The sequence below is a fragment of the Neovison vison genome, chromosome 1 (genome assembly GCF_020171115.1).
Source record: "Neovison vison isolate M4711 chromosome 1, ASM_NN_V1, whole genome shotgun sequence".
NCBI lineage: Eukaryota > Metazoa > Chordata > Mammalia > Carnivora > Mustelidae > Neogale > Neogale vison.
In genome coordinates, this window is record NC_058091.1 from 252,429,918 (window position 1) to 252,455,627 (window position 25,710).

The 25,710-nt window shown below is 38.6% G+C and overlaps 1 protein-coding gene across 1 annotated transcript in view; it reads right to left on the bottom strand.

Moving 5' to 3' along the window:
* Positions 1–25,710, bottom strand: part of SIMC1 (SUMO interacting motifs containing 1) — a 74,369-nt gene that overhangs the window by 27,449 nt on the left and 21,210 nt on the right. The window contains exons 2-5 of the mRNA XM_044229186.1: positions 18,799–20,229; positions 14,577–14,809; positions 13,766–13,835; positions 1,230–1,384 (exon numbers count right to left, since the gene is read on the bottom strand). Coding sequence (XP_044085121.1) covers positions 1,230–1,384; positions 13,766–13,835; positions 14,577–14,809; positions 18,799–20,229 — 1,889 coding nt within the window. The remainder of the gene's footprint in view (positions 1–1,229; positions 1,385–13,765; positions 13,836–14,576; positions 14,810–18,798; positions 20,230–25,710) is intronic.

A 25,710-nucleotide genomic window follows, 5' to 3' on the forward strand; every position in this document is an offset into this window, starting at 1 on the left:
CTCAAGCTAACATCCATCTCTTAGTGAATCAAAAACAACAAGTTTTTCCTCCATCTGAACAGATGATTATTCTTGTTGATAAAAAGCAAAATAGAGGATCTGGCTTGAAGCCACAAATGCCTGTCTTTAAACCTTAAACCCGAGATCACACTCTGCATAGTGCAAAGTAGAAACGAAAGCAACTGACATGACTGGGTCAAGTAGGTCTGTCCCTCGTCTTCCACTCAGTCCAGTGCCTATGCTCACAGAGCAGAATGGTTGCTAGAGTTGCTCTCGTTAATTCAACTGTCGTTTTTCCATTCAAAACACAACTATGCTATTCTGTGCTTTTTGTAGATTCTCTACTTACTGGTTTTCTATCCTACAATCATTAACATTTAAGCTACATAAAATGCCACGTCTCAGAAAATGAAGACAGCCATGCAACTAAGCAGGGAGGCTGGATGATGCTCAAAACAATATGAAGGTTCCTCCTTTTCTACTGAAGTAGTTATAACAGTTAATATCCTACATTGGCCCACAGATACTATTTTTTTAAAGATTTTATTTATTTATTTGACAGACAGAGATCATAAGCAGGCAGAGAGAGAGGAGGAAGGAGGCTCCCTGCTGAGCAGAGAGCCTGATGCGGGACTTGATCCCAGGACCCTGAGATCATGACCTGAGCCGAAGGCAGCAGCTTAACCCAGAGCCACCCAGGCGCCCCAAGACAGATACATACAACGAGAGAGGGAACAGAAGTAGGGGGACAGGGAGAGGGAGAAGCAGGCTGAGCAGAGAGCCCAATGCGGGACTCGATCCCAGGACCCCAGGATCTTGACCTGAGCCAAAGGCAGCTGCTTAATGACTGAGCTGCCCAGGCACCCTATAGGATCATCTATAGTTTTGTGGTTTTTTTAAAGATTTTATTTATTTATTTGACAGAGAGAGATACACAGAGAGAAAGGGAACACAAGCAGGGGGGCTAGGAGAAGGAAAGCAGACTTCCTGCTGAGCAGGGAGCCCGAAGTGGGGCTCGATCCCAGGACGCTGGGATCATGACCTGAGCTGAAGGCAAACTCTTAATGACTGAGCCACCCAGGTGCCCCAGATCATCTATAGTTTTAATAGCTATCGCTGTTATACTATCAAGTGACTCTAGTCTCATCCCCCCAATGTTCTCGAGGCTTGAGTCGCTGCCCACCTATGCTCCCAACCTCTCGTCAGCCCCGGGCTCAGACGCTGGTTACCTGACATTGTGGGGCTGCTTGTCGCAGGACAGCACAGTGCTTGCAATGGACTGCTGCAGGTGCTGTCGCTGCCTCCTCAGGATCTGCTGGAAGTCATCCTCCAGGGTCTGTACCACATAACGCAGAAAAAGGACTCGCCCAGGCAGATTCTGTCCCTGTGGGGGCAAAAAAAGAGAAGTATTTCCTCTCAATTTCCTGATGACAGTGAGTATTGGGCTCTCATAAATATGAAGACCAAGGGAAGGGCCTGCAGCAACAAGTTTGTACCTAAAAGAAGTTCCTGAAAGCAGGCAGTCTATGTCATTAGAAAAAAGTGAAAATAGGGCAGTCTTGGAGCCTGGAGCCTCAGGACTATAGGCTTCCTAATTTTAAGAGACATATAGCCATGAGAAGTCAGTCTCTCACGGAACTTGACTATCAGTCTCAGGATAAACCCCAAACTGTGGCTATCAGAACAGAGAGACAAAAACTGGTTCCTAAATGACCCTGCTGGGCTGCTGACTGAGCAGTCAAGATGTCCATAACACTGCTAAACTTCTAGTAATGTGAGCTGATGCATATCTTCATTGTTCTAGCAAGTCTAAGTTGGGTTTTCTGTTACAGTGAAATGATCCTAACTGAGAAAGCCCAACTGATGTAGGTAAGAATGTGGGCTTTGATGGCACACAGACCTTACGTATTTATTTTTGCTTGATGTTTTTTTTTTAATTTTTATTTTTTTAATTGGTTTTTCTTTTTTTTTTAATTTTTTTCCCCAATTTATTTATTTTCAGAAAAACAGTATTCATTATTTTTTCACCACACCCAGTGCTCCATGCAAGCTGTGCCCTCTATAATACCCATCACCTGGTACCCCAACCTCCCACCCCCCCGCCACTTCAAACCCCTCAGACTGTTTTTCAGAGTCCATAGTCTCTCATGGTTCACCTCCCCTTCCAATTTACCCAAATTCCCTACTCCTCTCTAACGCCCCTTTTCCTCCATGCTATTGGTTATGCTCCACAAATGAGTGAAACCATATGATAGTTGACTCTCTCTGCTTGACTGATTTCACTCAGCATAATCTCTTCCAGTCCCGTCCATGTTGCTACAAAAGTTGGATATTCGTCCTTTCTGATGGAGGCATAATACTCCATAGTGTATATGGACCACATCTTCCTTATCCATTCATCCATTGAAGGGCGTCTTGGTTCTTACCATAGTTTGGCGACTGTGGCCATTGCTGCTATAAACATTGGGGTACAGATGGCCCTTCTTTTCACGACATCTGTATCTTTGGGGTAAATACCCAGGAGTGCTGGGAAAACTGGACAGCTATATGTAGAAGAATGAAACTCGACCATTCTCTTACACCGTACACAAAGATCAACTCAAAATGGATAAAAGACCTCAACGTGAGACAGGAATCTATCAGAATCTTAGAGGAGAACATAGGCAGTAATCTCTTTGATATCAGCCACAGCAACTTCTTTCAAGATACGTCTCCAAAGGCAAAGGAAACAAAAGCGAAAATAAACTTCTGGGACTTCATCAAAATCAAAAGCTTCTGCACAGCAAAGGAAACAGTCAAAAAAACAAGGAGGCAACCCACGGAATGGGAGAAGATATTTGCAAATGACAGTACAGACAAAAGGTTGATATCCAGGATCTATAATGAACTCCTCAAACTCAACCCACACGAAACAGACAAACACATCAAAAAATGGGCAGAAGATATGAACAGACACTTCTCCAATCAAGAAATACAAATGGCTATCAGACACATGAAAAAATGCTCATCATCATTAGCCCTCAGGGAGATTCAAATTAAAACCACATTGAGATATCACCTTACACCAGTTAGAATGGCCAAAATTAACAAAACAGGAAACAACATGTGTTGGAGAGGATGTGGAGAAAGGAGAACCCTCTTCCACTGTTGGTGGGAATGCAAGTTGGTGCAGCCTCTTTGGAGAACAATGTGGAGATTCCTCAAGAAATTAAAAATAGAGCTTCCCTATGACCCTGCAATTGCACTCCTGGGTATTTACCCCAAAGACACAGATGTCGTGAAAAAAATGTATTTTTTCTCTTATCTTTATTAACTGGTGCAAATGATGTTTTAAAAATCAAGTACTTGTGCTAGATTTATGATGGAAGTCTTCCACTAACACCCCTCACTCTCCACTACTGCTTGCCCCCTGCAGTACCTTAGAGGGAAATTTTAAACTCTTTCTTCTGAAAGTTAACCTAATCATCTCTAAAAAGACCTTCTACACTGTTGGTGGGAATGCAAGCTGGTGCAGCCACTCTGGAAAACAGCATGGATGTTCCTCAAAAAGTTGAAAATAGAGCTACCCTACGACCAGCAATTGCCCTACTGGGTATTTACCCTAAAGATACAAATGTAGTGATCCAAAGGGGCACGTGCACCCAAATGTTTATAGCAGCAATGACCACTGTAGCCAAACTGTGGAAAGAACCTAGATGTCCATCAACAGATGAATGGATAAAGAAGAGGTGGTATGTATATATTTACACATACATATATATACACACATACACACAATGGAATACTATGCAGCCACAAAAAACCCAAAACCTTCCTATTTGCAACAAGGTGGACGGAACTAGAGGGTATTATGTTAAGTGAAATAAGTCAATCAGAGGGCGACAATTATCATATTATCTCACTGATTTGAGGAATTTAAGAAACAAGACAGGGAAGGGAAGGAAAAATGAAACAAGATGAAACCAGAGAGGTAGATAAACCATAAGAGACTCTTGGTCTCAGGAAACAAACTGAGGGTTGCTGGAGTGGAGAGGGATGGAAGGGATGGGGTGGTGGGGTGATGGACATTGGGGAGGGTATGTGCTATGGTTAGTGCTGTGAATTGTGTTAAGACATGATTCATAGAGCTGTTCCCCTGAAACAAATAAAACATTATATGTTAATTTAAAAAGGGACAATGTCAAATTGAAAAAGAAAAAAAAAGGTGCTCTTATCACTATTTCTTGATTTATTAACTTTAGACATTACCTATTGGCTTCTGCTGTGCTAAATAAGGATTTAACTCACTGTGCCATTTTCCTGCCATTTCTCTTCCTAAAATAACTATCTCAATTTATGTTCCAACATCTATAGATAGTATCTCTTGACTCCCCACTTGGGATCGAGATAAAAATGTTATAGCAACCCTACTATTCTCAGAGATCCTATCCCTCTTCATCCCCTTATCTTTATCTTCTTTTTTTTTTTAAGATTTTATTTATTTGACAGAGAGAAATCACAAGTAGATGGAGAGGCAGGCAGAGAGAGAGAGAGGGAAGCGAGCTCCCTGTTGAGCAGAGAGCCCGACGCGGGACTCGATCCCAGGACCCTGAGATCATGACCTGAGTCGAAGGCAGTGGCTTAATCCACTGAGCCACCCAGGCGCCCTAATCTTTATCTTCTATGCTTTTGTTTTCCACTGTCAAGGCTAATAAAATTCCTTTATGCCTTGTATATAAATTGCTTCTAAATATTATAAAGTGTTTACAGTATGAATACTACATTAAAATTATTTACTATGGCACAGGAGAAAGACTGGTGGCTATGCTTTTGAGAGAGAAACATCTGGGTTACAAGGCTCTTTATGTGGGGACTAGCAGTCTTCCATGGACTGATGATGGAAATCCATATAATAGTATATAAGAAAATCCTTCCTTTCTTCTGAAGCTTTTTGTTTTTCCCAAAGTTTCTTTCTTTATTCTCTGTACACTGCCTACAGTGAACACTTTGGTTCTTTCAACTCTTCAAGAATGGTGTTGAATCTTGAGAATACCTGTCTTTTCCAATTTTTTTCATTTTTAAAAAACTTTATTATTAAACCTCAAAAATTTACCCATTTTAAAAGTACAATTCAATAATTTGTTTTAAGTTTATTGAGTTTGGCAGCTACAAGCATCAATTTTTAGAACATCCTCATGGGGTACCTGGGTGACTCAGTTGGTTAAGTGTCCAATTCTTGGTTTCAGCTTAGGTCATGATCTCATGGGTCATGAGATTGAGCCCCATGATGGGCTCCATGCTCAGTGTGCAGTCTCCTTGAAAATTCTCTCCTTCTGCCTCTCCCCATACTCATGAGTGCTCATTCATTCTAAAATAATGTTAAAAAAGAACATCTTCATAACTGAAATAAGATCCCTCATGCCTATTTACAGTTAATTCCCATTCCCACCTCTAGCCCCAAGTAAAAACACTTCTCTACTTTGGGCTCTACTGATTTGCCCTTCTGGACATTTCATATGTGCAGAATTATACAGTATGTGACCTTGTGTACATGGCTTCCTTTTCCTTAGTTTAATATTTATTTTGAGGAAAAAATATATTTATTTTGAGGTTTGTCCATGTCATAAGCATGTATCAAGAGCTCATTTTTTAAAATTACTGAATAGTATTCCCATGTACAAATATAGCACATTTTGCTTACCCATTCAATTGTTGATGGACATTTGGCCAGTTTCCACTTTTTGGTTATCATGAATAATGCTGCTATGAACATTCACATGTTAGCCTTTATTAGACATATATTTTCATTTGGGGGGTCAGTATCTGGAAGTGGAAGAGCTAGGTCATATGAAAAGCTTATGTTTAATTTTTTTAAAAAACTGCCAAATTGTTTTCTGAAGTGGCTGTACCATTTACATTCCCACCAGCAATTTATGAGACTTCCTGTATCTCTACTGTCTTGGAAACATTTGTTATTTCCTTTTTCTTTGTAAATTTATGGTAAAAAACATGTAACAAAGTTTACTATTATAACCATTTTTAAGTGTACAGTTTAGTATTGTTAAGCATATTCACATAATTGTGCAACAGAGCTCCAGAACTTTTCTATCTTGGAAGATGAAACTCTACATGCATTGAAAAATAACACCCAATTTCCCCCTTCCCCTAGACCCTGGTAACCCAAATTCTATTTCCTTAAAAAAAATTTTTTTTTTAATTTAAGTAGGCTCCACGACCAGGGAAGAGCCCAACATGGGGCCGAACACAGGGCCTGAATCCACAATCCAGAGTTCAAGACATGAGGTGAAATCAGCAGTTGGACACCCAACCAAGTGAGCCACCCAGGTGCTCCCATTTCTTTTTTATATCAATATAACTACTATAGACAGTTCAGGTACATCAAATTATATACTGTATTTTTGTAACTGGCTTATTTCACTTAGTATTTTGTCTTCATTATGCTACCATCCATGTTGTAGCATATGGGAGGATTTCCTTCCTGTTTAAAGCAAAATTAATGTTTCATCTTATCTGTATATACCACATTTTGTTTACCTAGTCATCTGTTGATGGACACTTCAGTTACTTCCACTTCTTGGCTATTGTGAATAATGCTGCTATAAACATGGGTGTGCAAATATCTCTTCAAGACCCTTCTTTCAATCCTTTTACATATATACCCCTGTGGGAATATATGAAGTGGGATTAATGGATCATATGGTAATTCTGTTTTAATTTTTTGAAGAAACACTATATAATCTTCCACAGGGGCTATATTATTTTATAATCCTACCCACAGCAGGCAAGGGATCTAATTTCTCTACATCCTTGCCACTATTTATTTTCATTAAAAATGTTTGCTTTAAGTAGGCTCCACGACCAGCGCAGAGCCCAACATGGGGACCAACACACTGATGAGTGTGAAAGGATATCTCATTGTAATTTTGATTTGCGTTTCTCTGTGATTAGTGATGTTGAGCATCCTTTCACATGCTTATTGGCTATTTGGATATCATCTTTGGAAAAATGTCTAGTCTAGTCCTTTGCCCATTTTAAAATCAGGTTAGCTTGCTGCTCAGTTTTTTCTTGAATTCTGTCAGTTTTGTAGTGAAATATTTAATGTTGTTGAGTTATAGGAGTTCTTTGTATATTCTGGATATTAATATCAGATGTGATTTTTTAAAAATATTTATTTATTTGAGAGAGAGAGCGTGTAAGCACAAGCAGGGGTGGCAGCAGCAGGCAGAGGGAAAGGGAGAAGTAGGTTCCCTGCTGAGCAAGGAGCCTGATGTGGGGCTTGATCCCAGAACTCTGAGATCATGACCTGAGCTGAAGGCAGATGCTTAACCAACTGAGCCACCCAGGCACCCCCAGATATGTGATTTTAATTTTCTCCCATTCCATAGACTTCCTTTTCACTCCTGGGTTATCTGATGCACAGAAGTTTTAAACTTTGATATAACTCCATTTGTCTTTTTATTTGCTCATGTCTTTGGTGTCATACCAGAGAAAACAAAGCCAAATCCAATGTCATGAAGGTTTCTGCTATATTTTCTCCTAACAGTTTTATCATTTTTGGTCTGATGTCAGAGATCTTCATTCCATTTAGAGTTAATTTTTGTATATGGTATTAGAGAAGAATCCAACTTCATTTTTTTGCATATGGCTATCCAGTTTCCCCAAAACCATTTGTTGAGACTATCTGTTCTCCACTGAATTGTCTTGGCACCTTTGATAAGTATCACTTGGCCATACTCACAAAATTTTTTGGAGGGGGATTCTCCATTTTATTCCATGTGTCTCTATGTCTGTCTTTACCACACTGTTTTGATGACTGTAGCTTTATATTTAAAATCAACAAGTATGAATAGTCCCATTTTGTTCTCCTTTTTCAAGGTTGTTTTGGTTACTCAGGGTCCTCTGAAATTCCATATGAATTTAGGATAGATTTTTCTATTTCTGCAAAAAGTGCTGTTGGGATTTTGATAGGGACTGTGCTGATTCTGTGGATTACTTTGGGTACTACTGACATCTTACCAATATTAATTCTTTCAGTCTATGAGCATGAGATATTTTATCATTTATTTATATCTTCTTTATTTTCTTTCAGTAAAGTTTTATAGTTTTCAGTGTACAAATTATTCATCTCTTTGGTTAGGTTCACCCCTAAGAATGTATTCTACTGTTTTTGGTAATTTAGTTAATAGAACTGTTTTCTTAACTTCTTTTTCAGATTGCTAGTATACAGAAATGCAATTGATTTTTGTGTCTTGATTTTGTATCCTGCAACTTTGCTGAATTTATTTACTGGCTCTAACAATTTTTCTGTGTCGAATCTTTAGGGCTTTCTTCATATAAGATCATGTTGTCTATGAATAGAGATAATTCTGCTTCTTGCTTTTCAATTGGGAGGTCTTTTATTTCCCTTCCTTGCCTAACTGCTTTGGTTAGAACTTCCAATACTATGTTGGATAGAAGAGACAAAAGTAGGTATCCTTACCTTATTCCTAATCTTGGAGGAAGAGCTTCAATATTTCAACACTGAATATGATGTTTGCTGTGGGCCATATAGTACTTTTATGAGATAGTTTCCCTCTATTCCTAGTTTGTTGAGAGTTTTTATGAGGAAATGTGCAGAATTGTATAAAATGCATCTTTTGCCTCAACTGAGGTGACCATGTGGTTTTGTCTATAATTCTGTTAATGTAGTGTATTTCACTGATTGATTTTTGTAGATTGAACCATCCTTGTATTCTCAGATAAATCCCACTTGATTATGATGTATAATCCATACAACATGGTGTTCAATTTGGTTTACTAATATTTTGCATCCATGTTCATAGGGATATTGGACTGCAGTTTTCTTCTAGTGTCTGTATCTGGCTTTAATTATCAGGGTGATTGCTGGTTTCATAAAATGAAGATACTTTAAATGATATCTATCTTTAAAAATCTACTGGGGGGGGGCGCCTGGGTGGCTCAGTGGTTTAAAGCCTCTGCCCTCAACTCAGATCATGATCCCAGGTTCCTGGGATCAAGCCCTGCATTGGGCTCTCTGCTCAACAGGGAGCCTGCTTCCTCCTCTCTCCTCTCTCTCTGCCTGCCTCTCTGCCTACTTGTGATCTCTGTCTGTCAAATAAATAAATAAAATCTTAAAACAAAATAAAACAAAACAAAAATCTACTGGGACTTAATTAGTGGCCTAACACATGGTTTATCCTGGAATATGTCCCACGTGCACTAAGAAGAAGGAGCATGCTGTTATTGGTAGAATATTCTGCATATAACTGTTAGACCTGGTTGGTTTATTGCAATGTTTATTTAATTTTTTCTCTTTCCTTACCTATCTTCTATTCTGGTTATTCTATTCATTAATGTGAGTGGGGTACTGAAGTCTCCAATTATTAATATAGAACTCTCTATGTTTTCCCTTTCAATTCTGTCTTTGCTTCATATCTTTTTTTTTTTAAAGACTTTTTCTTTATTTATCTGACAGAGATCACAAGTAGGCAGAGAGGCAGGCAGAGAGAGAGGAGGAAGCAGGCTCCCTGCAGAGCAGAGAGCCTGACGCGGGGCTTGATCCCAGGACCCTGGGATCATGACCTGAGCCGAAGGCAGAGGCTTAACCCACTGAGCCACCCAGGCGCCCCTTTGCTTCATATCTTGATTGCCTATCATTAGGTACATAAATATTTATGATTGTTGTATCTTACAGCTGTATTGAATCTTTTAATTAATATATAATGTACTCCTTTGCCTATTGCAACATTTTCTGATTTAAAGTTTATTTTGTCTCATATTAGTACAGCCACCTGTCTGTTTAGGTTACTATTTTCATGAAATATCTTTTCCCATTCTTTCACTTTCAACCTACTTGTGTCTTTTGATGTAAAGTGAGTTTCTTGCAGATAGCATGTAGTTGGATCATGTGTTTTTATCTATTCTGCTAATCTATGTCTTTTGACTGGAGAGTTTAATTCATTTACATTTACAGCAATGACTGATAAGGAAGAATGCACTTCTGTCATTGTGTTGTTTTCTAAATGCCTTATAGCTTTTTTGTTTCTTATATCCTGCATCATTGTCTTTTGTCTTAGTTGATATTTTTATAGTGAAAGTTTTAAATTTTTGTCATTTTCTTTTGTGTATTTCTATAGCTATTGTCTTTGTGGTTACCATCATGACTGCCTTTAATATTCTGATGCTCTAATTTGAATTCATACAAGTTTAACTTCAATAACATAAAAACTGTTCCTTTATAGGTCTGTCACCCTTTTGGTTGTTGATATCACAAAACTATATCTTCATACAAACAAATTAGTAATTCTTTTAAATGATTATCTTAAATTATGTAGAAAGCAAAATGTGGAGTTTCAAAGTTTTAATAATACTAGCTTTTAGACTAATAATTATGAAACTTGAATTAGTCACTTAACCATATACAAAACCAAATGTTATAAAATGTTATAATAATGGTAGTTTTTATAATTGCCTATATATTTACCTTCACTGACACCTTTACTTCTTCATATGGCTTCAAGTTACTATCAGTGTTTTGTTTTACTCTGCAGGATTCCCTTTAGGCTTTCCTGCTGGGCATGGCTGGTGGAAATGAACTCCCTCAGCTTTTGTTTATCTGGGGATGTCTTTATTTCTGTCTCATTTTTGAAAAATAATTTTGTTGAATAAAGCAATCTTGGTTGAGTTTTATTCTTTAGCACTTTGACTATATCAGCCTACTACCTTCTGGCTTCTAAAACTTCTGATGAGAAATCTGCTGATTATCTTATTGAGATCCTGTATGGGATGTGCTGCTTCTCTCCTGCTCTCCCTCATTTTTGAAGGATAGCTTTGCTGGATATAGTATTTTTGGCTAATAGCTTTTTTTTTTTCCTTCAGCACTTTGAATATATCATTCTATTGCCTTCTGCTTCCAAGGTTCTGCTGAGAATCTTCTGAAAATCTTACGCAACCTCTCTTGTATATGGTAAGTCACTTTTCTCTTGCTGTTTTCAAGAGTCTGTCTTTAACTTTTGACACTTTGACTGTATCATGTCTTGGTGTGAGTCTCTAGTTTAACCTCATTGGAATTGAGCTTCATGAAATTGTATGTCTATTTCTTTCCTCAGATTTGGGAAGTTCAGGGTCACTATTTTTTTCAAATAAGCTCTCTGCTCCTTTCTCTCTTAAGACTCCCATAATGCATATATGGTCCACTTAATGATATCCCATAGTCCCTTAGGCTCTCTTCAATTTTCTTCATTTTGTTTTCTTTTTGTTCCTCTGTCTCAATGATTTCAAATAACCTTCCTTCAAGTTCATTGACTATTTTCTTCTACCTGTCAAGTCTGCTGTTGAATCCCTCTAGTGAATTTTTCAGTTCAGTTATTATACTTTCCAGCTCCAGAATATGTTTGATTCTTTCTAATAGTTTTTTAATATTCTCATTTTGTTCATGCATCATTTTCATGCTTGTTAGTTGTCTATCCCTGTTCTCTTTTAGCTCCTTGTGCATTTTTTAAGAAGATTTATTTATTTATTTTAGAGAGAGAGTGTGTGCACACGTGTGCATGCATGAGAAGGAGGGAAGTGCAAGAGCAGAGGGAGAGAAAGAATCCCAAGCCAACTCTGTGCTGAGCACAGAGCTGTTGCAGGGCTTGATCCCATGACAACCTGAGCCAAAATCAAGAGTTGAACACTTAACTGACTGAGCTACCCTGGCGCCCTTCCTTGTGCATTTTTGAGATAGTTTAAAAATATTCTTTGGGGCGCCTGGGTGGCTCAGTTGGTTAAGCAACCACCTTTGGCTCGGGTCACGGTCCCGGAGTCCCGGGATCAAGTCCTGCATCAGGCTCCCAGCTCCATGGGGAGTCTGCTTCTCCCTCTGACCTTCTCGCCTCTCATGCTCTCTCTCACTGTCTCTCAAATAAATAAATAAAAATCTTTAAAAAAAAATAAAACATTCTTTGTTAGGAAGTTGAGAGATCTGTGTTACTTTATGGTTGGTTTCTAGAGTTTTATTCTGTTCCTCTGACTGGGACATAATTTCCAGTTTCTTCATATGCCTTGTAATCTTTAGTTGAGGCTTAAGCATTTGGAAAAAACAAACACCCTTCTCAATCTATTCACTGAGTTCATGCAGGGTGAGATCTTCACCAATTAGCCTAAATAAAGGTTCTGGATTTTCTCAGAACTTTCCTGGGGATATGTTTTCTCTGGGCTTGTATCTGTGCTTTTATCTGTCTTAATTTCCTAAATGGCCTGCCTTTGTTTCTTCTCAGGAATGCAGCCTCCTGCTCCCCTGGTACTGCCTGTGGAACTACAAAATTCCTGAAGCTCTAACATGTGGCAGTGCTCACCTCTCTTTTCAGCAGCTTTCAAATTATACCACTATTCCCATCAGTGATTTGAGTCAAGTGAGACAAAAACTATCCATTAGGCAGCTCCCTAACAAGCCAGGGCACTGGACTCAAAGTCGACTTTTTTGTTTCCACCCTGAGGGAGGAGCTGGGATGTGTGAGGTTTCCTACCAGTTGCACCATGCTATAGTAGGTAGAGGAGGGGCATGGACACACAAAATAACCCTGATTTCCTACTCCTTTCATTGAGTCCTTTCTTGATTATGCATTTTCTTGGGTACTAGAGATTCTCAATTATCTCCAGAGTTTTCACAGAAGTATACTGGTCCATGTATTTTTCTTAATTTGCCATTTCCATTGGAGAACAATAGCCTGGAGCTCCTTTGTCTATCATCTTGGTGATGTTTCCCAGATAATTCTTAAAGTCCTAAGTTATTTTGCTCCAATCCAGAGTGAATGCTCTCTAGGTCTACTATTCAACATAATTTTAGGAATTCTATTATTCTCTTGGAGAAATCTCATGTTCCCTGGATCCTGTGCCTCCCTCTTTATTACTCCTCCATTCTCATTCTTTTGATGCATACCTTTAGGTAACCAAAGAAATGAAGCGTGGGGGTATTTTTTCAAGTTCCTACATGTCTTTATGTTACACTCACACTTGAATAATAGTTTAGTTGAGTTTAGAATTCTAAGTTGAAAGTAATTTGTTCCATCCAAGTGCTTTGGGTGAGCAGACAGAAAGTTGGCAATTAAGTTTAAGGATCCCTAGAAATCAGAATGCAGAAGAGTTTTTCTGGAATACCAACTCTATACTAGGTGCCTTTGTTTATGACAGATAGTTCATTCAATGTTTTTAGACGATAAACCCTCGGACTTTCCCCCTGAAATTAGGTAGCCTGATGACTGAAATTTCTGTACTCAAGAACGGAGAGGTTGTCAGTTCTATCTACAGATTTTTAACAAAGTTATGGCCTATCTCTGAATTCAACCCTCTTATATATATCGTTTCTGAGTTGAAAACTCTCTGCTCTAAAGGGTAGATTTCCTCACTCCTTGGCTGCATGTATTATGGCCTGTGGCTTTCTCTGCCTAGCTTCACCAGTAACAATCTTACATTTCCTTTAGTTCTTTTAGTTTTCATTCAAATCTGTTGCCCTTCCCCTTATCTTCATTGCCATGGATTTATATCTATATCTTTATCTATTCCTTTACTATTCTTTTTAATGGAATCTTAAGAAGGGGAGGGATAAGTGAATGTACTTAATTTTGAATTAGAAGACAGCATATACCATTTTAATAGGGATTTTTTGGTGGGGATGGGAGTACAAGGAGAGAATAAGGTCAAAGACTTTACTACTAGATTTGCCATCACTTCTGTCTCTAATTAAGGCTTGCGAAAAGACACACCCTCATAATTGTTATGTTACCTCTTCCTCCATGACGTAAGTGAGCAGCTTCCAGTCCCACTCCACTGTCTTGGCATTAGCTGGATGTAGCCTGAAAGTCAAAAGACACCAATTAGAATTCTGGAGAGTTTAGTGGAAGAGGGGATGGGATGTGGAAGATGACAGAAACAAGAAACCTCCTTTTATTCTCACTACTCTTGCCCATCCTTTGACATGATACCATGTCACCTGAGGGTAGTGGAACTTTCACTATCCACTTCTCTTTTGGAAGGCACTAGTAACCCAATTTTGCCTTGAAGAAATCAATACTTTATTACTCTAGCCCATTAGCTTTATCTACTAGGATCCTATGATGAAGCCTATGAAGCATATTTAGCCAATCATGATATTCTATCCTTCAGTTCACAGTTATTGGTTTAAAAAAGGGCTCATGTCCTATGTTATGGCAATTAAAGCCTGTAAGACTCAACTTCAGAAATCTTGTGTGATTATAAAGGAAGTGGACTCTCTGTCCCATAAAAGCTGGAAGCTGAAAAGACTACTAAGTAGATCCTGAAAAGAAGAGCAAAGCAGGACTGAAAAATAGATCCTGGTAACAATTTTGAACTGAATTAAATCTTATTCCTAGGTTTCTAGTAACATGAATAATCAAATTCTCTGTTATCAGTTGTTAAAGCTAGTTTGGATTGGGTTTCCTGTCACTTGCAACCCAAATAACACTGACATACTAAGTCACACTCTTGAATGGTTAGCTGAGTCAAGCTTAGGCAAGAGAAAGCTGTGCCCTGAGTCCAGGTTCCCTAGGAGAATCACCAACATCTAAGGTTCATACTGTTGAATTTTCATGAGAAGCATATAGGCCTCCTTTAGGACATCCACGGTCTCGGAGCCACTGAGCAGGATTTTCTGGATGATGTGAGCCACAATTTCTCTGGGTGGGTAATGCTGGGGTGACACAAAGTCCATCAAAAACTGCACAGTCCCCAGGGGAAAATTTTCTTCAATGGTGTTTGTTACCATTCTTAGTCTTCGATGAGGAATGGGTTCTAATTTTTGACCCTTACTCTGTAGAGATAAAAAGAAAGAAATTAGGATAGGTTTCTACAGACATAAAAACAAAAGGTTCTGAAACAGGTTGAAGACAGCAACATTTTCCATGCATTTGAAATATTCATAATTAAAAAAGAAAAAGACTGAAAAGCCTTATCTAAAAAACTTTTAAGGACATGGGAAAATACTTAATATTAAGTTAAAAATAAGAATTTGAAGTTGTACATATAATATGACTGCATCTGTGCTAAAATATAGCATAGCAAAGAAAGTACAAAAGAGTCAAGAGCTAGCCTAAGTTGATTTCGGAGTGAGGGTGAGAAGATAGTTAGGGGTAGTTATGATACTATATCAGATACTGAAATAAAGAGTGAAGAAAGATGTTTTAAATATGTTTTATTGTTAAAAAAGAATCTCATTTAGTTGATTTACTATCAACAGTAAATGGTAAGTTACTTTCCCTCTACCCCCTAAAAGTAAGTATCTAAAAAGACTGGGAAAGAATATGTGAAAAGTGGTTTTCTATTTTCTGGGTGGTGGGTGGAATAATGGATGACTTTCCTTTATATGCCCTTTTGCATTTTTCCATAATAGATACCTATTAATTTCATAATCAGAGGGAAAAAGTTAAAAAGTTTTTTGATACTGGAATATAATAACAACAATAAGAATAATTTTTGAACATTTGACTTATCCTCACTTAAATTCTCACAACAACCTAATAAATACATACCATTATTATTCCTATTTTATAATAAGGAAACAGATTTAGAGAATAACCATTTGGCATGTAGCAAATGGCAGAACCTGATTTCACATATGGGGTGATATAACCCCAGATCTACCTTCTAAATTCACACTACTTTTAAACAATAAAATAACAATAACTATTTTTGTTAAAAACCCCCATTATTAAGAAATTTAAAATGCTTATGTATAAAAAGGCAACTTAGCAGGAAATACACCAAAATTATTAACAATAATAAATGCTGACTGATAGCACAGTAATTATTTATGTTTTAAAATGTTTTATATTAGGGGCGCCTGGGTGGCTCAGTGGGTTGAGGCCTCTGCCTTCGGCTCGGGTCAAGGTCCCAGGGTCCTGGGATCGAGTCCCGCATCGGGCTCTCTGCTCGGCCGGGAGCCTGCTTCCCTTCCTCTCTCTGCCTGCTTCTCTGCCTACCTGTGATCTCTGTCTGTCAAATAAATAAATAAAATATTTTTTTTAAAAATAAAATGTTTTATATTAAATAAGCATTATTTTTTTTTAAATCTGAGAATAAGTATTAAATTTAAAACATCAACTAAAGATTTGACAGCTTATGTATAACAGTAAAACAGTGGTGGCTAGAACTGTCCATTCAGAAAATCTGCAGAAGTCCACTGAGCTTTCCTTATGTCTCAAATCTCCCGAAGGTAACCCTGATCTCACTGACCAAAGACCAATACTGTACTGGCAGGTAATGAAAATTAAGAACCAGAGAAGAGAAAAACAAAAAAATCTTACTTTGGTGACTATTTTACTTGTGAGGCACTTTACCTATATTTCAACTTTTTCATTTCTTGCCTACAAATGGGGACATCTACAAATAGATAAAATTTACAAAATCTTTTGATGCCCATATACTTAAGGGGAATGAATACTTATAAAACATTGAGATATCACCTTACACCAGTTAGAATGGCCAAAATTAACAGAACAGGAAACAACATGTGTTGGAGAGGATGTGGAGAAAGGGGAACCCTCTTCCACTGTTGGTGGGAATGCAAGTTGGTGCAGCCTCTTTGGAGAACAGTGTGGAGATTCCTCAAGAAATTAAAAATAGAGCTTCCCTATGACCCTGCAATTGCACTCCTGGGTATTTACCCCAAAGATACAGATGTCGTGAAAAGAAGAGCCATCTGTACCCCAATGTTTATAGCAGCAATGGCCACGGTCGCCAAACTATGGAAAGAACCAAGATGCCCTTCAACAGATGAATGGATAAGGAAGATGTGGTCCATATACACTATGGAGTATTATGCCTCCATCAGAAAGGATGAATACCCAACTTTTGTAACAACATGGACGGGACTGGAAGAGATTATGCTGAGTGAAATAAGTCAAGCAGAGAGAGTCAATTATCATATGGTTTCACTTATTTGTGGAGCATAACAAACAGCACGGAGGACAAGGGGCGTTAGAGAGGAGTAGGGAATTTGGGTAAATTGGAAGGGGAGGTGAACCATGAGAGACTATGGACTCTGAAAAACAATCTGAGGGGTTTGAAGTGGTGGGAGGGGTGGGAGGTTGGGGTACCAGGTGGTGGGTATTATAGAGGGCACGGCTTGCATGGAGCACTGGGTGTGGTGAAAAAACAATGAATACTGTTTTTCTGAAAATAAATAAATTGGAATAAAAAAAGACCTAAAAACAACAACAACAACAACAACAACAACAATTTCTTTAGGCCTTGAAAGGCAACTTTGTGCTTTATGTGTTTTTGGTTTTGTTTCTGTTTTTTTTTTTAAAGACTTTATTTACTTGACAGAGAGAGACAGCAAAAGAAAGAATACAAGCAGGGGGAGGGGAGAGGGAGAAGCAGGCTTCCGGAGGAGCAGGGACCCCAATTCAGGATTGATCCCAGGACCCCCGGATTATGACCTGAGCCAAAGGCAAATGCTTAATGACTGAGCCACCCAGGCGACCCTGTGCTTTATGTGTTTACTTTTAAGTCAAACAACTTTATGATATGGTCATTATGACTTATTTTAGAGCTAAACCAAGACTCAGAAGATTCAGAGCCAATTAATGGTATGTGACAGCATGGGGACTGGCTAAGAAGTTCTGGGCGAAAATGACCTAGTGAAGAAGTACTTATTAAAAGCCCAAAAGAAATCCAGGGAGAGACAGAAAAGATTTACAGGTGAATGCTAGATGGCCAAGGTTCTTTAAAGTAAGAAACTGAGACAAAAAAATCCCTTTTGTTTGGCCTAACTGCCATCTTTTTACCTAAGCTATGTTTACATAGAAAGGGAATGTGGTATCCCCATTGACATCTACTGGGGGCTTCTCTAGTTGTGCAGCACCTAAAAAGCACTACAGCCTTCACTAGGGAAACACTACCTCTCTCAAGTCCCCCAAATGCTCTTTATAATGGCCTGATGTACACCAGGCACACCCACAGGAAAAAAGAGAATGAGCTAGTGGCTGGGGAGAGTCATTCAGAAGAAGACCTAAAACATATCAGAAGATATAACAACAATAAAAATGAGAGAAAAAAATTCACTCTTCAAAACCAAATCGATGTGAATGCCTGATACATACTATGCTGGATTGCTGATTGCTCCAAGAATGCATCTTTTGAATTCCTGTCCTACCTCAAGCCAGTCTTCTTAATGTTGACAATAAGGTTATGAATAATGAAAAAATAGCTTCATATTGTAGGACTCAGCCACAATTTTTTTCCCTTCCCTCTGCTAAGACAAGCATCTGGTTTAGTCCTCATAACTAAATAAAGACCAATGGGAAGTAGCATTCCCATTAAAATCTTAAAATTGAATTTCCTCCTCCAAATCAGAAAGTAATTGATTTTGGAGGCACCGAAGTATCCAGAGTATCACTATCTCTGTGATATGGGAGTGGTAATAAGGGCATCAGGAAGGGGAAGGCAGAGGAATTGAAGAGAAGTAATTGATGAAGGCCTAGAAGGAGCCAGACACTCTAATAGGCACTTTATATATGTTATGTCATTTAATAATCCTGTGATGTGTGTTTTTATCTCCATTTTACATCTAGGAAAGCTAGGGCTCAGGAAGGTATAGTGACTTCTACAGTGTCAATTGCTAACTGAAATTTGAACCCAGGTCTGACTCTACACTAGATGATTCCACAAGAAGAAAGATAAAAATTTCAAATTTATCCTGGGCCTGTTCTCTCATGCCTGGACTCCTTACAGCATAGTGACTTCATGCGAGGCCTATACAGAGACACCTAATTTCTTGGGGAAGATATGTTAGCTCACCTCTCTTGTGTCTTTATCTGGTATTAGTGTCTGGAAGAAGAGGTGATGCACTGGAGGTCGTAAGAAGTACTTCAGTCTATGCAGGCATGGTCTGTTGTATAACCCACCTTGTGGTGTTCGTGCTTGTACCTGGGCAGACCCGGGGTTAGCAGGCTCTGACAGTGATCTCTCTTTTCTGGCTGGAGTTTCTGTGATGGGGAGCCAAGGAACTTTCTCTAAGGAAGTTTCAGACTGTGGAGACTGTGGGCTGGGAGAGAACCTTGGTGAGGATGGAGCTGAGACTTCCATAGGAGTGTCATGGTTCCGTATATCATTTTGGAGAGAGTAAGACCTGTCTCGTGTTAAGTGAGGCAAGTCTCCAAGTGAGTGTGGCATGTCTCCTGGCAAGCATGGCATGTCTCCAGGTGAATGGACTGTATCTCCTGGGAAGTCTGGGACTTCTCCAGGGGAATGCGGCACACTTTCTGGTGACTGTGGCACATCTTCTGGTGACTGTGGCACATCTGCTAGTGACTGTGGCACATCTGCTGGTGACTGTGCCATGTGTCTTGGTGACTGTGGCACATCAAATGATGACTGTGGCACATTTTGTAAATGTGCCACATTTTGTGGATAAGATATGTTTTGCGGTGGGCCTGGTACATCTTGAGGTAGGCCCCGAGAGTCTTGAGGTGGGCACAGTGAGTCTTGAGGTGGGTCAGGTGAGTGCTGAGATTGCCACGATGAGTCTGGAGGTGGGCTTGGCACATTCTGCTGAAGGCATGGCATATCTCGAGAAGGGCATGGACCTTCTTGAGGCAGGTGAGTCAAAGCTTGTATTTGGCACTGCACGGTTTGTGATGGGCATGACAAAGCTCGTGGTGGGCATGAGGAGGCTCGTGGTGGACATGGTGAGGCTCGCAGTGGGCATGGCAAGATTCGCAGTGGGCATGGCAAGGCTTGAGGTGGGCAAGGCACATCTTGCTGTGGGCATGGCAAGGGTGCTCTCTGATTGCTTGTTGGGGAGAGGGAGCAAATATCTGAAGATAGCTGTAGGCTTGCCAAGAAGCCAAGGTCACCTTTGAATGATGTTGAGCTACAATTTGGCTCTGCTGGATAAACAGAGTCCCCACTGATTGATGTAGGGGGTTGTGGACCTTCAAATGCGGTTTCTTCCAAAAGGTCCAAATCCACAGGATCGCTGTTAATGATTCTCCGTGCTGTAGGCCAAGAGCTTCTGTCTACCCGCCCTTCTGTCACCTCTTTGCTGGAGAGGCTGGCACATGTCTGAAGACTGGCTGGCTCTTTCTGGGAAGCAGCCACAGGTTCTAGAGTCAAGTCAAGAGTGGCAATAGGTCTGTTTTCTTCCTCAGTTCTTGTCAGGTCAATCACACAGAGTCCATTGCGATCCTTTGCCCTTGGTCTGGTTTCTCTAGTTAAGTCAATGAAGTCCTGTTAAAGGATTGTGAGAATATAAGAGGTCAAGTATGCTTTGCTTTATCTAAGAAGATTTACATCTGAGCTTTTAAGGATAATCATATTTTTACCTTTTCAATTCATTGATAATTTATACATTTTATATAACATAAGCATTAATTTATTTCCTTTGGTCGAAATTCTGCTGTCAATTTCTATACCTTCCTAAATTGTCCAAGTGCCACATGCATATGATTGAGGGCATAGTGGGAAATTTTCTCTGATCCAAAGTAAACAGAGAAGTTGGGAAGATTTCAACCATAAGTCACAAGGGAAAAAGCAACCTTTGTTTCGAAAACCAAACACACAGGGTAATTTGTGACAGGGACTAAAGAAGGAGGTAAGCTAACATAAGAGAATCTACTATGTACTAAGAACATATTGAGTGTTTTCATGTATCTTTAATTTTCATAATATTCCTACCAGGTAGGCATTATAATCTCCATTACACAGATGGGGAAAATGGAGTTCAGAGGGGTTAGGTCATTACCTAAGGATTATATAATTAAGTCACAAAGACAGACATTCAAATTCAGGTCTGTATCCTTCTTTCTCTGTACAATTTCATTTAACATATAACCAGTCAGATACATAGAATAATACAATAACTGTTGCAAAACCAAAAGGGTTAAGTCTGAATCCTAACTAGGTTAATTACTGGAAAACCTCCTATCTTTACCTCCATTCCTTGCCAAAATGATTAGGCAGTTCATAAATCCTGATGATGCCAGCCAACAGTACTATAATCAATCTCTATGCTATAAGCCTGGAAAAATATTATACTCCCTTTCATTCTCAAAATTGTCTCAGTGTGGATGACAAATAATATCACCCTAATTACTGATCAGTCTCATTGACAAATATGAATGTAAATATCCTCCATAAAGTATTAGCAAATTGATTCCAGGATTTAAAAAAAAAGAACTCCATTTCTGATCAGAAGGGCTAGCTAGATACTCTGATTACCAACCGAATAAAAGTTAGAATTGATATATAAATGTAAAAACACGGGAGGAGATAAAAAAGAAAAAAACAACCAAAAGAAAGCCAGTATCAGAAAAATTAGATTTCAATGAAAACAGCATTACTAGAGATAAAGAGGCCACTGTACAATAAGACTTAGTTCATCAAGATATAATAATTTCAAAACTGTAAGCCTGGGGCGCCTGGGTGACTCATTTGGTTAAGTGTCTGCCTTCTGCTCAGGTCATAACCCCAGGGTCCTGTGTAGGGCTCTCTGTTCAGCAGGAAACCTGCTTCTCACTCTCCCCCTGCCTGTTACTCCTACTGCTCATGCTCACTCTCTCTCTCTCTGGCAAATCAATCAATCAATCAATCTTTAAAACTGCATGCCTAATAACATAATCTTCATAAAACAAAAATAGATACAGGTACAAGGAGAAAAAGGAATATCCATAGTCATTGTGAGAAATTTTTACATGTCTTTCTTGATTGCTAGATCATGCAAATAAAAAAATTATTATGGATACAGAAGATCGGAACACCTTTAACAAGCTTCATCTACAGGACTCAGATATTCATAATTACATAAAACATTTATAAAATTTACCAGATACCAGGAGTCAAAGTACATCTTAATCAAATCAAAAGATTATCACTCCTGGGTGGCTCAGTGGGTTAAGCCGCTGCCTTCGGCTCAGGTCGTGATCTCAGGGTCCTGGGATCGAGTCCCGCATGGGGCTCCCTGCAGGGAGCCTGCTTCCTCCTCTCCCTCTCTCTGCCTGCCTGTCTGCCTGCTTGTGATCTCTGTCTGTCAAATAAATAAATAAAATCTTTAAAAAAAAAAAAAAGATTATCACTCAGATCAAAATACTATTAAGTTAGGAAGCAATACAAAAAAGTAACTAGGACAAACTCCATATTGCAAATTAAGAAGTATGACCAAATAACAAATAGGTCAAAAAGAAATCATAGAAATTAGAAAAATTTTAGAACTGAACAGTAACAAAAATACTAGGTATTAAAATGTTACATGCAGCAAAATAACTGTATAGAAAAAATTTACACTTATTTAATTGAGAAGGAAAATGGAAATAAATTAATGTTCTAACCACACACATTTAGAGAGCAGAAAAAGGACAGAATAAGCCCAAAGAAAGCAGAACAGAGGAAATAATAATAGTGCAGAAATGAATGAAACAGAGAACACAGAAGAGAAGTGCAACAATGTCACAGGTTTGTTCATTTAAAAGATTATTAAAATTAGCAAAATTAGTGAACATGGTAAGAAAATTAAGACAACAAAGGCACAAATAACCAATATTAAGAATGAAAAAGGGACAAAATTACACACATTTTTAAGATTAAAAAAAAGATGAGAAGTTGTTATGAACAATTCTGTCAAAAAAGCTTCGGCTCTTGGATGAAATAGATAAATCCCTGAAAAAATAAAGCTTACCATAACTGACTCAAGAAACTGGATGATGAGTATGTGGGTGATCATTATACAGGTTGCTTTATTTTTCATGTTTGAAATTTTTCATAGGGGAAAGTTATTTTTCAAGTTGACTTAAGAAGAAAGAAAAAATCAAAATAGCCCTTTAACCAATGAAATGAAAAATCAAAATAGCCCTTTACCCAAAGAAATGAAATCAGTAGTTGAAATTTTTTCCTTCAAAAAATTCCAGACCAAGGTAATTTTAAAAGGAGAGTTCTGCTAAAAACTCAAGGAAAAAATGATTCTACTTTACATAAGCTATTTAAAAGAATTAAAAAATGAAGGGATACCTCCAACTCCTATTATGACTTAGCATAAACTTGATCCAAAATCTGAAAGTACAAGGAGGAAATATAAGTCAATATCACTTCTGCACATGGACATAAAAATCTTAAACAAAATACTATAAACTTGGTCCAGCAAAACCAACATGAGTCTACCTAGGAACCATACCTAGTTTAGCATTAAAAAAATTAATATAACTTGCCACATAAAGGAGAAAATCAAATGATCATGTGACGAGGCCAAAAAGCATTCGATAACAAATTCAAACTCCAGTTTTATAAAGAAAAAATAAATTCTTGGGGCACCTGGGTGGCTCAGTCAGTTAAGAATACAACTCTTGGGGGCGCCTGGGTGGCTCAGTGGGTTAAGCCGCTGCCTTCGGCTCGGGTCATGATCTCAGGGTCCTGGGATCGAGTCCCGCATTGGGCTCTCTGCTCAGCAGGGAGCCTGCTTCCTCCTCTCTCTCTCTCTCTCTGCCTGCCTCTCTGCCTACTTGTGATCTCTCTCTGTCAAATAAATAAATAAAATCTTTAAAAAAAAAAAAAGAATACAACTCTTGATTTTGGCTCAGGTTGTGATCTTGGTCCTGAGTTAGAGCTGTGCGCTAGGCTCTGCACTAGGCGTGGAGCCTGCTTTAGATTCTCCCTCTCTAAAAAAAAAAAAAATAAAAATCTCGAAATAGAAACAGAAGAAAGCATCTTTAACTATTAAAATTTACATACAAATCACACACAGTAAACATTATACTGAAACACTGACAATACTCCCTTTAGGAGCACAACAAAGGTGCCTACTGTCACTAACTCTATTTAGTACTGCGCCAATGCTATACATACAATGCAGAAAAATAAGAAAAAGATATAAAAAGTAGAAAGATTATAAAGACTAAAGATGTCCTTCATGAATAATATGATTATTTATATGGGAAACTCAAAATATTATCTATAGAGAAATATCAGAATAAGAACATTTATCATGACTGTTGGATATGAAAATTACATTTTTTTACAATTCAACAACAGTACCACCATGTTGCATAATTCCCACATCACACAACTTCGGGGGAAATCATTCCTATATTCTATATGAATTGTATCCTCTAGAGCAAAATTCTAGGCAATCCACACAGCAACAATACGAAAATCTTTATATACATGCATACATGTGATTTTTAAAAAAATTCTTATTTATTTATTCATTTGCTAGAGAGAGAGAGTTAATGAGTCCAACAGGGGGAGCAGCAGGCAGAGGCTCTCCTCCGAGCAGGGAGTCCAATGTGATACTTGATCCCAGAACTCTGAGATCAATATCTGATTCGAAGACAGACACTTAAACTGACTGACCCATCCAGGCATTCCATATGTTTGCTTCTTTTTAAAAGATTTGTTTGTTTGAGAGAGAGAGAGAGAGAGTGGGAGGGAGGGGCAGAGGGACAGAGAGTCTTAAGCAGACTCCATGCTGAGCATGGAGCCTACCCAGAACTTGATCTCACAACCCTGAGACCACCTGAGACAAAATCAAGAGTCAGTTGCTTAACCCACTGAGCCACCCAGGTGCCCCAATATGTACACTATATATGAGTGTGTATGCATATACATCTATGTGTACACACACATGCATGTACATGGGTACACATACACACACACACACACACACACACACTACATGTGGCAGTTATTTTTGTGGGTTGCCAAACATTTCCAGTTATTTCCTTAATGGTACATGGTAGACTGTACTTCCTGAATCCTATGATTAGGTGGGGTTATGTGATTAATTCTGCCCAATAAATTATGAGTGGAAGTAACATGTATTACTTCTGGGCTCGGCCCTTTAATTTCTGGATGCAGATACTGCAAAGCCTTTTTTCCCCTCTGATATGTCTCATGCCCACGTTTAAGATAGTGGCAGCTCTGTCAGCCTGTGTCCCCACATGACTATGATATGCAGACATACTTCTTCCTCTAACCAACATGTAAAGGACATGTGATAATGTAAATGAAAATAAACCTTGTTTTAAGCCACAGTATAACCTAGCTTATCCTGACACACACAGTACTTGGGAATAAATTTAACAAGAGATGTGTAGGACCTGTGTGAAAAAGTATTACAGAAATGTACTGAAGAGCACTAAAGTAGGCCTAAATAAAAGTATATACCGTTGTTCATGAATTAGAAGACTCAGTGTCATAAATATTCCAATTCTCTCTAAACTGATATATGAATTCAATACAATTTCAAAGTCCAAAAGGTTTTATTGAGGAACTTGAGAAATTAACTCAAAAAAAATTTTTTTAAAAGATTTTATTTATTTATTTGACAGAGAGAAATCACAAGTAGATGGAGAGGCAGGCAGAGAGAGAGAGGGAAGCAGGCTCCCTGCCGAGCAGAGAGCCCGACGCGGGACTCGATCCCAGAACCCTGAGATCATGACCTGAGCCGAAGGCAGCGGCTTAACGAATGGAAAAACAAAGACCAAGAATAGCTAAGACATTTCTGAAGAAGACAGTGTGGTACTGGCACTAGACAGTCAAACAGATAAATGGCACAGGAGAGCAAGTTCACAAATAGAGCTATACATATAAGAAAATTTGATTTATGTCAGAGGTGGTATTAAAGATTAGGAGGAAAAGATGGAACTTTCCATTAATGGTATTGGTTATGCATTTGGGGAAAAAGTGAAATAAGATCTTGACTTCATGCCAAAATCATAAATC